The 14,764-nt window shown below is 37.8% G+C and overlaps 1 protein-coding gene and 1 non-coding gene across 2 annotated transcripts; one reads left to right on the top strand and one right to left on the bottom strand.

Annotated features, from left to right (window-relative positions):
- Positions 1–9,125: 9,125 nt before the first annotated feature.
- Positions 9,126–9,599, top strand: LOC109135211 (uncharacterized mitochondrial protein AtMg00860-like). The gene has a single exon (XM_019249932.2). The coding sequence runs from the start codon at positions 9,126–9,128 to the stop codon at positions 9,597–9,599; it is 474 nt and encodes a 157-aa protein (XP_019105477.2).
- A 4,394-nt stretch (positions 9,600–13,993) lies between these two features.
- Positions 13,994–14,099, bottom strand: LOC125499170 (small nucleolar RNA R71). Its single transcript, XR_007275888.2, has one exon. It is a non-coding gene; the product is annotated as a small nucleolar RNA R71 (small nucleolar RNA).
- Positions 14,100–14,764: the final 665 nt, after the last annotated feature.

The following is a 14,764-nucleotide window of genomic DNA, read 5'->3' as shown; positions in this document are numbered from 1 at the left end:
AAATAAAATGCGGAGACTAAGTCAACCAGTCTAGCAACTAACGGTCCGAGAAAGAAGGATTGTGATTTGATCATGATTTGATTAACAAGGCAGCAAGGGAAAATCAGTTGCACAATGCGAGGAGGCGGATATAGTTGGTTGAGCATAGCAAGGAGAATCTCCTACAATTAGGGAAAAATCCTAGCTTAGTGGTAAAGTATTTAAGTACAGAAAAAGGCAAAGAAAAATATACGGCATTATTCATAAAAAGAGCATACAAAAGAGAACTATTCATTATTCTGATTTACAATCCATATTTGTATTTAGATCACAAAACTTACGTTGTAACGATTGTTGTTCATCTGGAACGACGGTCACTGATAGTAGATTGGTGGAACCATCTCCACCCACGGTTTTTACCCACCTTCATTGGGGTTTTCCGCGTCACCATCTATGTGTGTTAATCCCTTGAATCCCCCTTTGCATTCATTCCTTGCATCATAAAATCCAATATCTGGTTAAATCGTCCCTAACTTTAATTCTATCGTAAAAGGCAAATTTAAGCATAAACAGTTTGGCGCCCACCGTGGGGCATAACCAGATCAACTATTTTTTTTCAAATCCATCAAATGGCTGAAACACCCAGTCTCGACGAGATGCAAAATCTCTATGACCAAATGAAAGCAGAGATGATAGAAATGAAGAAGGCTAATGAGCGTCTATCCTCTGACTTCTCTTCGTCTTAAGGAAAAATTCAAAAGCTCCAAGAGGAGTTAGCCTCGCCGAAAGCATCTAATACTAAGCGTTGTGCCAATATGGAGGACATCCCCTTCATGCAGAATTACTCTGATTCAGAGAGTGCCGAATCTGAAGACGATGCAGAGTTCGAGGAAGAAGATCCCTTGAACGACGCAGAAAAGAATCCTGGCGACGAAGAAGTAGATTCCATGCATGGCAAAGCGAATGATCCTGATCGAGAGGCAGAATAGGCGCCTAATGAAGCTCATGTCCCAGCTCCCTGGAGCACCGACGCCGAGCATTGTAGAGCATCCTGACGGCTATGGGGAGTCACCTTTCATAGAGAGGATCTAGAAGGCCGTACTCCCCACAAAGCTCAATCTGCCCATCCTCATCGCCAACTATGATGGTTCAACCGACCCAGGCGAGTATGTTGCCCAATACAAGCAGCGGATGTGGTAAGCGTCAATCCCTTGGCACCTTGTAGAAGCCTGTATGTGCAAGTCTTTTGGTGCCATGCTCACCGGTCCAGCCCTCAAATGGCTCGGGTCCCTCAAGCCAGGTTGCATCAGCAATTTCTCCACTATGGTCAACAAGTTTTATGATAAGTTCGAAGGCAGTCGCAGCTTGGAGAAGCAGACTAGCGACCAATATGGTGTCGTTCAAGGACCTAAAAAATATGTTCGCGATTATTATAATCGCTTTAATAAAGAGATGATTAGTATTAAGGATCTTGACACTAAAACTGCCATTGAATGTTTCAGGAAAGGCCTATTCTTCGGTCGAAGCTCTACAACCGTTTGACGAAATACCCGTGCCAGACGTTCGAGGATGTCAAAGCCCGAGCACTACCGCAAATGAGATTGGAGGAAGACGACGCCATTCTCAACACTATATCAACGCGTCGTGCACCAGAAAGTCCCAACGACCGGAAGACCTTCACTCCCAAGATGAATAATTGGCGAAGTCATCCTTATAGTCGCCCAAACCAGGTAAATAATGTCATTGACGTTGACATTGCAGGTAGCGACGCAAGAACATAATCACCAACTTATCCAGATCTCGAATCCACTGACCCAGGGCATTGTGCGGGCCAAAATACTAGTTATCTAATACTTGAGGAGTTACAAGGTGCTCAAAAGTCACCTCTTATACTTCAAAAAATTATAATTTTTAGGAAAACATTAGAAGGGTACTAGTTCCATTGTTTTGAAAAATCGTTATGACGCCGCAAACGCTCTAGAACAATAAAATAAAAATAATGGCTTAAAGGCGCAATTTAAATACTAGAAATAATATAATTTTTAATTAAAAATATTATATAAATATAACATTTTAAAAGTTCAAAAAAATGCATATGATAAAATGTTTTGAAGGCTTAAAACATTATAATTTTAATATAAAATAATAAGTAAGAGAAAATAACTTAAAGAAATTATGAGCGAAAATCCGTGGTGTTATAATCACTCCCCCTTAAGAAAGTTTCTTCCTCGAAACTTAAAATACCAAAAAAATTCAATATAAAAAAAACGAACATGATTTATGAGAAAAGTACTAGAATTCACATCCCCCTTTGCACGAGTCATCACGTAGACTCGGCTCTAGACTGGAGTAGAGGATGCGGGTGACTTACCAACCTCGATAAAAGCAATCACAACATTAGGATTCCTAGGACACTGGAAATCCTTGTGCCCCACCTTTTTATAGTAATAGCAAGAGATTGTAGTGCCATCATAATTTTTGCCAGCATGAAGAGCCATGCTTCTCAACAGTCATACCTCGACTTCTTGGCCTCACTCTATAATTCACTGCATGCTTCTGAACAGTCACAACCCTCATAGCCTCTCCTTCCATGATAGAAGCATGAATACTCAAAGCCATCTCATACGCTCCCTGAAAAGTAGTTGCTTCAGAACTCAACACATGGGTCCTAACTTTCAGATCCATCTTCTTGATGTACCTCCTCAACCTCTCAGCCTCGATGGGTGCAATAGTAGCAACAAATCGGGATAACTCAATAAACTTATTTGTGTACTACTGAATCGACATAGACCCTTGACATAAAGTAAGGAACTCCTCTTGTTTCTGCCAATGGAGCTCATCAGGATAAAACCTATCCTTCAACTTTTGAGTAAATTGAGTCCAACCAAACCCTAGGGTAGCAACACAGCTATCTCGGGTTGTGCTCCACAAATTATCAGCATCCATCTTCAAGTATTAGGTACCAATGACCACCATCTCTCCAGTAGGGTAACCTGTAGCAGCAAATAACTTCTCCATCTTCCGGACCCAACTCTATAAAATGACAGGATCAGTAGAACCCGCATAAGTCGGCAATCGATGATGATCAAACAATCAAAGACATATAGCCTATTAGAAGGGGCAGCACTATGGCTAGCCAATGTTATGATGACATTCTCTAATGTGTGACGCCTACGGCGTGCAGCTTCCTTACGAGCGCTCATACTCTGATAGGGAGTCATTCTACGAGAAATGAAAATATTAGTTCTTATAAACACACTTAATAAAGGCACATATCACATTATAAAATAGTTCCTAAGCCTTTCCTCCTACCCAAGTAACTCTCCCTAAACACTTTTCTTGAAGCTTAAGAAACTAATAATCCTAGTTACAATAACTACACATTTCACTTATATGTAGCAACTCAACGAGAGTTTTTGGATCATTTGCTCTGATACCAACTGTAACACTACGTCCATTGATAAGACAATAGAGAAAATGTAGACATTTTATTAAAGATTAAACGATAGCAAAAATATCGTTAAGACGGATATGTCACTTTACAATTGATAATAAACTAATCCAACATGAAATTTAGATTCAAAGTTAATTTAAACTAAATATCCAAACGAAGGCAAAACAACCTCATAAACCCAATCTAACAAAGTATAAGAAATAAAATAAGATGCCTTATAAGCCTATTAAGTCTTTCTCTCACAGCCTACAATCCAAAAGAGCTATACTCTTCATTTTTACCTCCAAAATATAACGACAACATCCACAATCAGTGGGGAGTAGCTAACAGCTCTCCCAGCCTAATTAGGATCCATATAAAAATTATAAAAGTCATAAGAATGAAGTCACACAAAAACATCTCAATAGTAAACTTTAGATCATCAAATAAAACACTTAACAAAGATAATACAACATGTTAAACATAAATAGGGTAAAAATAACAGAATAAAAAAAAATAAAAAAATAACTATGCATATAAACTCAAGTATCAACATCATAAACCATCAGAAATTTGAAGTCATAAAATAATATAATTAGTTTGAGAGAGAACCGAACGATAGTGGATCGCCACCCATCTATTATGGTAATATCAAAATGCAACCTCTAGGACAACTTATAAGTTATGCTCCCTACTGCATGCGTCTAAGAATGGCCATACTGCCGATGTAGTGTAGGATTTTGTCCCCAACGACCTCTCGGACGACAACAAAATCAAGGTATACCTAGGATTCCATCCTATGGTTTGCATGTTCTTCACCTTGGGATTCCGTCCCTTCGCATAATCATGCTCTCAAAAAATAATAATAATAAAATGATAATTAAACCATCAAAATTAACGAATATCTTAAGGCCTTACACCAAAACAACAGAAATCTAGGATCGCAACCCAAGAATTTCATTTCACAAATAACAATATTCTCAAAATAATAATAATAACAACATTATCTCCAAATAATTAAACTCATCGAGAACGTGACTATATCAAAACCAAGCAAAACAAAACAAAAGGATAAACAAAATGAACAAATTATAACTATACAAATCCACTAAATGATAGCAACTATAATATACAACAAACAACAAAGATATTTATAAAAAGAAATTATACCTTAACCAAATATAACTCAACTCACCGAAGTAGACTATCTGCTAATCCAAGCAAGGACTATATATTGATTTTATAAACTCAATCCTAAGTATAACTAGCTATAATACATATAAGACATTCAACTAAACTAACATTGAAATACCACCACAAATGTGAGACACCACCACAAATATTGGGTGACAACCACAACAGCAGCTAAGCAACGCAACCAACATACATAATATTCAACATCCCATGAACAACACAAGATATAGCAACCCGGCAACAACAGCAAGCCCAACGCCAACAAGAGATCCCATGCACCCAAAGTTCACCAATTATCACTCATCATTAATCGTCAACATCCTACCTCTGACTATCCTTAAACTACACGTATGACATGCTCTGAACTAATATTATGCAAAATCCAAACACATACTATACAAATAAACAAAGTAATTACAATTATTATAACCAAACAATAATCTCATGAACTTGACATGAACAACCATAAAAATATATAATTATCCCACCGAATTCATAACATATACTAACCTAAACTCAACTATTAGAACTAAAAAAATTCCTATACAAATACTAATCAGGTCGTCGTTAGTTACCTAAGTCAACTAGAGAAGTGCAGCAAAGATGTCTAGTTTTCTTCCTGCAGTGTAACGTCTCCCTCCAAATAACACCTTTTATGGGCCGAAAATAACATTCTCAAAATCAAGAAAATTAACAAGGAAAGATAGAGGTTTTAGGATTGGCGATTTAGAGTGAGAATGGAGGGAAATTAATTATTTCTTTCGTGAGAAAGATGGGTGATCTTTTTCGTGCTTCTCTTCTCCTCTTAAACGGCTGCAAAGATGATGATGCTAATGTTTTTTTTTCTACTGCTCAACTGAACTAACAAAAAGGCGGTTTTTGTTAGATTTCGGAAATCTCCTCAAGTAGAGTGATTACCATTGATCAATATTTATATTAATACATCCTAGGATAGTCCTATTATGATTAGGAAACCTATTCAGAGTATAATTCTAGGAACAAAATATATCCTAACTAAATTTATATTCTATCACACCCCCACAGTCGAAGGAGGAGGAGACGAACGCTGAGACTGGATGTAAACCCCAAGAATAACTATTGCAGAAGACCTTTAGTGAAAATGTCAACGAACTGATATTTACAAGGAACATGCAACACACGTACTAGACCTAACGCAACCTTTTCCCGGACAAAATGAATATCCATCACAACATGTTTGGTGCGTTGGTGTTGTACTGGGTTGCGAGATAAATAAATAGCATTAACATTATCACAATAAATCATAGTAGCCTATCGGAGAGGACAATGTAACTCAAAAGGAAGATTACGTAACCCACAAGCTTCCGCGAAAACATTTGCGACGCCTCAATATTTTGCCTCAGCACTTGATCTAGAAAGAGTAGACTAACGCTAAGACTGCCAAGAAATCAAGTTATCACCGAGAAAACAACAATAACTAGAAGTAGAACAACGAGTGTTAGGACACCAGCAGCATAAGTGATCAAACGCAACTGAGTAGTAGGATATAAATGTAATCGATGATCAGTGGTTCCATGAATATAACGCAGGATGCACTTTAATGCATTATAATGAGTCTCCCGGGGATCATGCATGAAGAGGCATACCTGCTGAACTGCATAAGCAATATAAGGATGCGTAAAAGTGAGCAAGGAACTACAGAGCACCTACTAAATTGCGATAATGCGTTGGATCGGCCACATGAGGACTCGAATCTGCTCTAAGCTTAAAGTTAATGATAACAAGAGTCGTTGCAGGCTTACATGTCATCATACCTGCGTGCTCCAATATTTATACTTTTTCTGAGAAAGAAGCATGTAGGAAGGAGCACAAGTAACTGAATGCCTAAAAAATAACTGAGTGGCCCCAACTCAGACATAGAAAATTTAGATATCAAGTGAGTAATGACACGGTCCCGCATAGCATTAGAAGATGTGCACAAAATAATATCATCAACATAGAGAAGAAGATAAGCCATATCGTTAGCCTGACGAAAAGTGAATAAAGAGTTGTCACTCTGGGTAACAACAAATCCCATATGAATAGGAGAATGCGAAAAACGCTAATACCAAGCCCATTAAACTTGTTTGAGACCATAAAGAGCCTTGCGCAGGCGACAAACATAGTGAGGAAACTGTTTATCAACAAAACTGGGAGGTTGATACATATACACTATTTCCTGCAAGTCACCATGTAAAAAAGCAATTTTTTCATCAAGTTGATGAATAGACCAATTTTGAGTCATAACTAAAACAAATACTGTACGAATAGTAGTTGGATGAACAACTGGGCTAAAAGTTTCATCATAATCCACACAAATCCCCTAAGACCTGCCATCCCAAACAAGACAAGTTTTGTGCGTTTGACGGTCACCTTTATCATTTTCTTTATGAGTATAAATCCACATGCAATTTACAATATTCACCCACATAGGCCTAGGTACTAATTCCCATGTCCCTGTATTAATTAAGATTTTTTAACAAGAATAATATAAACTTTTGTCCGTTCTCTCCCAATAATACAAACTTTTGATTATTTTTTAATAAAACAAACTTTTGATCCAAATTCCTCCTGTAAAGCAATACAAGTTATTAACTTGTTGAAAGAGGTAACAAGTTGAGGTGGTTTAGGTGGGTGGCGGTTAGGGGAGGAGGGAGAAAGAAGACAGATCATTCGTAATTTGTTACCAGTTTTACAGGTTACAAGTCAACTTGACCTACGGGAGGTTTTGATGTAAAGTTTGAATTATTAAAAAATAATAAAAAGCTTGTATTATTGCGAGAGAATGGGCAAAAGATTGTATTATTGTAGTTAAAAAAAACCTATTAATTAAAGTATTTTATTCATCATGCATCACCGCATTTGAATTGATGTATAAGCATCTAGCGCCATTAAAAAGGGTGGGACTTCTAACACTCCTAAAGGAGGTCCTAACTACTTTAAATTCAACACCCCTTAAACTCCAAAAGGGGATACAAGCAAGGTAGTGAACAAAGGGAATGTGGTGGCTGATTCATGTGACAAATCCAACGTGAAGTGTTTCAAGTGCCATGATTACGGTCACTACCAAGATGAATGTCCAAATAAAAGGGTAATGACTCTTATTGACATTAAATTCATTGAAGCATCCATTTAAAGCCAAGAAAATGCAAAAGTCTCAAATTATAAACAAGGAGAAAGTAACGAGGAGGAGATCATTGGATCAGTTGAAGGGGAGAAACATCTTTCTCTTGTTTTGAGAAGTCTTTCACACAAAAGAAGCATTGGAAGAGGTTCCTAGTCAAAGGGACCAGATTTTTCAAATAAAGTGCCTTGCTAAGGGGCGCCTTTGTTCCATAATTATTGATGGAGTCAGCTGCACCAAAGTGGCATCTACAACCATGGTGGAAAAGCTTAACCGTCACCCTTTCAATCATCCAAGCCATATAAGCTTTATTGGCTTAATAATGGCATCAATGTTGAGGTAACTAAACAAGCTTTAGTTAGCTTTTCTTTCGGCGATTCTTACAAAGATGAAGTGTTGTGTGATATATTACCTATGGATGCATGTCATTTGTTATTAGGAAGGCTTTAACAACCTGATAAAGAAATATTCATAATGGAAAAACTAACACTTATTTCTTTATGAAAAAGATTGTTCTTAACCCATCAAAACCAAACACATACACTAGCACCAAAAAAAAGCGGAACCTACTTTTAAACAATAAACCAGCACCAAAAAAACCTTAATCCTTTCTAAACCATAAATTGAAAAAGCTATTGAAAAGGGTAAAACCATGTATTTGTTGTAGATTTTGGATGAAAATGAAGTAGTTGTGACTGAAACTCGTGAAAGAATAAAACCATTAGTGAAGGAGTTTAGGGACGTTTTCCCTAATGATTTGTCGAATGGTTTACCACCTCTTAAGGGGATTGAACACCAAATTGATCTTATTCCTGGAGCCCCATTACCGAATAAACTAACCTATAGATGTAATTCTGAACAAGCTAAAGAGTTACAAAAGCAAGTGAATGAACTTTTGGCTAAAGAATTCATGAGGGAAAGTTTAAGTCCATATGCTATACTGGTTCTTTAGTGCCAAAGAAAACTGGAACTATGAGGATGTGTGTTGATTATAGAGCCATTAACAATATCACAGTTAAGTATAAGTATCCTATCCCTGGACTTGACAATTTGTTAGATGAGCTACATGGTTCCAAAATCTTTTCTAAAATTAATTTAAGGAGTGGTTATCACCCAATTAGAATTAAAGGGGGCGATGAGTGGAAACAGCTTTTAAAACCATATGAGGCTTGTTTGAATGGTGTGTGATCCCTTTGGTTTAACTAATGCTCCTAACACATTCATGAGACTTATACACGGGGTATTGATGCCCTTCATTAGACTATTTATTGTAGTCTATTATGATGATATCTTGTGTATAGTAAAGATGAACAGTAACATTTGTAACATTTGAGAAAGGTTTTTCTCAAATTGAGGGAAAAGAAGCTATATGCCAAGATGGAGAAGTGCGAGTTTTTCACTCCTAGTGTTTCAACTTTGGGGTTTATTATCTCCAAAGATGGAATAGCTATGGATGAAGCCAAGGTGGAGGCAATCAAACCATGGCCTACGCGTAAGAATGTCACAGAGGTGAGATGTTTTCATGGTTTAGCTTCACTTTATAGGAGGTTCATCAAAGATTTTAGCACCTTGTTAGCTCCATTAACTGAGTGCATCAAGAAGGAGTCATTTACTTGGACACCAGCCACCCAAGGAGCTTTTAAAGCCCTTAAAAACAAGCTAAGTGAAGCACCTATCCTAGCCATTCCAGATTTGAATCAAGTGTTCGAAGTTGAATGTGATGCAAGTGGAGTTGGAATCGAAGCGGTTCTTACTCAAGGTGTGCGTCGGACTGCCTACTTTAGTGAGAAGCTTAATAATTCAAGAATCAACTATATCACTTATGACAAGGAGTCATATGCTATGGTTTGAGCTTTGGAGAATTGGACTCGTTATTGAGACCAACTCAGTTCGTGTTGCATTCGGATCACCAAGCTCTAGAATACATCAATGGCCAACATAAGCTCAATCCAAGACATGCTAAATGGATTGAATTTCTCCAATCTTGTAATTTTGTTTTAAAATATAAAAATGGAGTTTCTAACATTATTGTAGATGCATTATGAAGGAGGCATTCAATGCTTTCTCTTATGGAGGCACGAGTTTTTGGATTTTCATATCTTAAAAAGTTGTATTTGGAAGATCTGAATTTCTCTCCAATCATCAAAAAAGGTGGGTTTGGTACCTATTCATTGCAAGATGGCTTTCTTTTCAAGAACAATAAGTTATGCGTTCCAAGGTGTTCCCTAAGGGAGCTATTGATAAGTGAAGTGCATGGAGGAGGACTAGCTGGTCATTTTGGCATTAATAAAACAGTAGACGTGCTCCAAGAGCACTTTTATTAACCCAAGCTATCTAGTGATGTTTATGAAGTTCTTGCTCGTTATCTACATGTTAAAAGGCTAAAAGTACCTTTCATCAAGGTCTCTATACGCCCATTCTAGTCCCAAATCAACCATGGGAATATGTTAGTATGGATTTCATTGTAGCTTTGCCTAGAACTCAAAGAGGCAAGGATGCAATCATGGTGGTCATGGATTTATTCTCTAAAATGGCTTATTTTATTTTTCCTTGTAACAAAATTGATGATGTTATTAATGTTGTTGATTATTTGTTCTTCAAAGATGTTATACGTCTTTATGTGGTGTTCCTAGGTCTATTGTTTCAGATAAGGACGTGAAGTTCTTAAGCTATTTTTGGAAGACTTTGTAGAAGATGCTAGGTCCTAAGCTCCTCTTTAGTACCACATCTCATCCTCAAACTGATTGCCAAACAAAGGTGACAAATAGGACCTTAACAACCTTGTTAGGATCTAAAGTTAGTTCATGCGGAGTTAGCTTACAATAGATCTCCAACTTATGCTATAAAACACTCACCATTCGAGGTAAATTATGGGATTAAAAATTTAAGTCCTATTGATTTACTTTTTTTTTCCTATTGACATACATAATAGTCAAGAAGCTGAGGTGAAGCCCAAAGAGATGAAGAAGCTACATAAACAAATCAAAACCATAATTGAGAAGGTGAATAAAGCCTACAAGATTAGAGCAAACAAGAACCTAAAAGAAGTGATCTACAAACCAGGAGGTCTAGTGTGGTTACACCTAAGGAAGGAACGATTTCCATCAAGAAGAAAGAACAAGTTCATGCCTAACAGTGATGGTCGTTTCAAGGTGTTGGAGAAAATCAACAACAACACTTACAAGATTGATTTACCTAGTGAAATTGGTAACATTTCAGCAACATTCAACATTAGTGATTTAGCTCCATTCGTAGATGAAGACTTTGATTCACAAGAAGATTCTTTCCAAGTGGGAGAGAATGATGCAAGAGCATCTAGATCCATTAATCCTATTATCAATCTCCTTGTAAAAAATGAGAATAATGCATTAGAAGTTCAGTTTTTAGGTTTGATTAGCGCTAAGTATCATATAGTGTTAGTTAAATAATGTTAGTTACTTAGCCGATATTTAGAACCACTTATGTAACGTTTTTGTTCAGCTTTTCTTCTGAATTTTTGTAAGGTGCTTAGTCACCTATGCGCTCAAACTAGTTGCTTACCAATCATGAAGCAGCTTGCTTGTTAAAGAGCCACTGAAAAGCTTTCTTAAGCTTGAAGAAAGAAGAAAACTCCACAAGGCTGCTGAAAAAAGGCAGAAGAAGAAATGGGTGTACAACAACCATGTCTCCATATTTTGGGACGTGTGACCTATGGATGCAAATATATTCAAGTCTTCAAAACCCTCCTATTGGTTTCGTGGATGTTGAATCGGCTAATCATGATATAATTGCAGAAAAATGGAAAAAGGTTTTAAAATCGAGTTCAGCAGCTCTTCTAACTTTTAGCTTATTTCAATAGTATTTTAAATCTTTTGTTGGACATGAATTTTTGACATGTTGTACTTATATGCTTTCTTGTAAAATTTCAGCTTTGATTAATGAAAAACCAGAGAGTTCTTTCTATTTGAAAACAAGTGTGTGTTTTCAGTCAAAAATCGGGTTTGGTTTTGTTTATCAAAAAACTTTGTTGTTAGCTTGTCATCCATTGAGGTGAGAACTAAGCTCGTGAAGTAGGTTGTAGGACAAGTTGTTTCACCATGTCTTAGATTTGTTTGGTGATTGTTAGGTTGTGAAAGTAGTGGTTGTTTATCGTAAAATAAACTGGGTGAGTTTCTTTAGTTCCTTTTAGAACCGAATCTTAATCCCTCTTAACTAATGCTCTCATGTGCTTGATCATTATGTATCACCATTATGGGCCAGTTAGGTTATTTTGTGTGATTTTTGAATAGGAGAGTAATGAAGGGGAAGAGTAAGGGCAATAATGTTTAGGCTAAATTTTGGATTGGGCGCTCCATGTTAGTAGGAGCAGGCGCTCCGTTGCCGAAATTTCCCATTGTTGGCAGAAGCTTGGAGCGGCCCAGGAGCGGTGCAGGAGCGGGGGCTCTATATTGGCAGGAGCGGGCGCTTCAACGTCTAGATTTTTTGATTTTTTTTGTTTCGTCTTTTACAACTTTTCCCTTATTTTTACGGGGTATAAAACCAATTTTGTAATAATTCTAATACTAAGCTTTTAATTTCGGAATTAATTAGTTCTAATGAGAGAGAGTTTTTAGAGAGAGAAGTAGAACTTAGAGAGAGAAACTATATCTAAACTTTTGAATGTGGGTTATTGAAGCTATTTCAATGGAGTTTTGCATTTGATTTTCATCCATCTTTGAGTATTTCTTCTATCTCTTCTCTTTATTAACTTCTAAACTTGTTTTAGTATTGATTAGTAGTAATTAGTTGATGATTAACTTATTAGATATGATTTTCACCATTGTTACTTCACCATTGATGCTTCAAGCTTTTTATTTATTCATTTCCATGGCTAGTGAGTAGATTAGTAGCTAGGGGGAGGGGATGACCTTGTTAATCATGTGTTGGCCTTGAAAGTTAAGCTTGGGGTGTGATTTGGGTGAGATTGTGTTGTCTAGCTAATTTGATTGCCTTGTTTATTTGATTGACACCATTTGAGCTTGTTGTGGAAATCTAAGGTGAAGGATTGAGAAATGAAACCTTAGATAGACTTACTAAGTTTAGGTTGGTTTCACCATGAAAATAGGTGATTGACTCCCTAGGACCTTATTTGGGTCGCTATGAGTTGTGGAAATGCTTGATTAATTGATTTTACCATGAGAATAGGTAAAATCGGTTGATTAAGCCCTTAATTAGCTCGAGAGAGTAATTAGGGAATGTTTGAGTGACTTAGTCCCCTAATCGACCCTAATAATCCCCTTGGCTTGACAATTTGGTTATTATTTGTTAGCTGTGAATCCCCTATCCCTAGTGTCCTCTTAATATAGTTTAATTCGAATTATTTAGTCTATTTGTTAGTTTCTTAGTTCCTAATTTCTTAGTTGTTCACTAATTCAAAAACCCCAAAAATAGGCTTAGCTCGCATAACCATTATGATTAATCTTTGCTTCCTTGTGGATTCGACCCTTTCTTACCTATATTAGGCTAAGTTAGGTATTTAATTTGGCACGTGCAACGACGCGTCAAATTTGGCGCCGTTGCCGGGGAAGCAACGGATTACATTGCATTGAATTGTGATTTTGAGTCTAAGTCAACTCTATTCCCCTCCCTTTTCTATTTTTATTTTCTTTGGTTACCGATTGGTTGCTTGCTACTTGGTGGTAAACCTTGTGTTGCTAATCTTTCCCTTTAGCTTTTGTGTTTTGCATGTCAAGAAGGTTACGAAGATCATTTGCTTCCAATCGACCACAATCTTGAGGGCACTTTACGGAGTTGAGGAGGATTTTTCGGGAACCAAGGGTGCTAGCTACTAGTGAGGAGCAACCGGGGGAGGTATTTGAGGAAGATCAATCCGTTCTTCTACTTCTAGTATCATGGCGGAGGTCCACCCCTCCAAGAGCTTTGAGGGACTATGGTCACCCCGAAGCATTTAGCTCAAAAGTGGGATACGGGGCCGGCAACAACCGCTAACTTTGAGTTCTCTCCACACTTGATTAGAATGATCAAGCAAGACCTTATGGAGGATTTTACTCATAGTGTCCACTTGACCATTTGCGAACTTTCTTGAGCTTTGTGCCACGGTCAAGCAAAATAATGTTAATCAAGAGTTCGTGAGGCTTAATCTTTTTCACTTCTCTCTACGGGAAGGCCAAGAAGTGGTTACAGTCTCTCCCCCGATTCCTTGACTACTTGGGCACAAGTAACGGCGGCTTTTGTTGATGAGTTCTATTCCCAAGAGAAGACTTCCAAGGCTAGGAAAAAGATTTCTAATTTCATACAAGATGAGGATGAGAGTTTGAATGAGGCATGGGATAGGTTCAAAGACCTCCGAAGTCGTGTCCGCACCATGGGTATAGTCAATGGATGTTGATGCAAAGTTTCTATGATGGGTTGCTTCCCATGACTAGAGCTAGTCTTGACTCCGGAGCGGGGGGTCAACTCACCAAACTACCGGTTGATAACATTGAGCCCACCATAGAGGAGGTTGTGAGGCATTACTCTTGGGGAACACAAGGTCTACAAGCAAGAAGGCTAGTGGCAAAGGGAAGTATGATGTAGATGCTATGGATCATATCCATGCCAAGCTAGACACTCTAGCTAAGAAACTGAGAAGGTGAACTTGGCATCCCCAAGCCACCACCTTCCCAAGCTTTCTCTTGGAAATTTGTGGGGGCACCGATCATGCAAGCTCTTATTGTGGAGGATCTACGGAACATGTGCATGGGTTGGTGCAAGGCAAGAGGGGCCTTCAAACTTCAACAACCAAGGAGGTGGAACAACCCTCTCAAGGATCATGGAAACACCCTCCACCACAAAATCACAACAACCATACATCCAACTTTCGACCACCCGGTTTCAACCAACCACAACAAAGACCACCCTTTGAGCCTAACCCACCAAAGCCTTCATCACTTGAGTCTACACTTCAACTTTTCCTTGCCCAACAAACCAAGACCAATGCCGATAATGATAAGAAATTTGGGATATTCACTCTTCCTTCAACAAATGCAAGCTCACAA

This window comes from Beta vulgaris, chromosome 6 (genome assembly GCF_026745355.1).
Source record: "Beta vulgaris subsp. vulgaris cultivar EL10 chromosome 6, EL10.2, whole genome shotgun sequence".
In the NCBI taxonomy this organism is placed as follows: domain Eukaryota; kingdom Viridiplantae; phylum Streptophyta; class Magnoliopsida; order Caryophyllales; family Amaranthaceae; genus Beta; species Beta vulgaris.
The sequence above is the reverse complement of the archived record's forward strand: the minus strand, read 5'-3'. Positions and strand labels throughout refer to the sequence as shown.

Bases quoted from the DNA above. Each gene is read 5' to 3' on its own strand.
- LOC109135211 (XM_019249932.2), top strand. From the start codon at position 9,126: ATGGAGAAGTGCGAGTTTTTCACTCCTAGTGTTTCAACTTTGGGGTTT.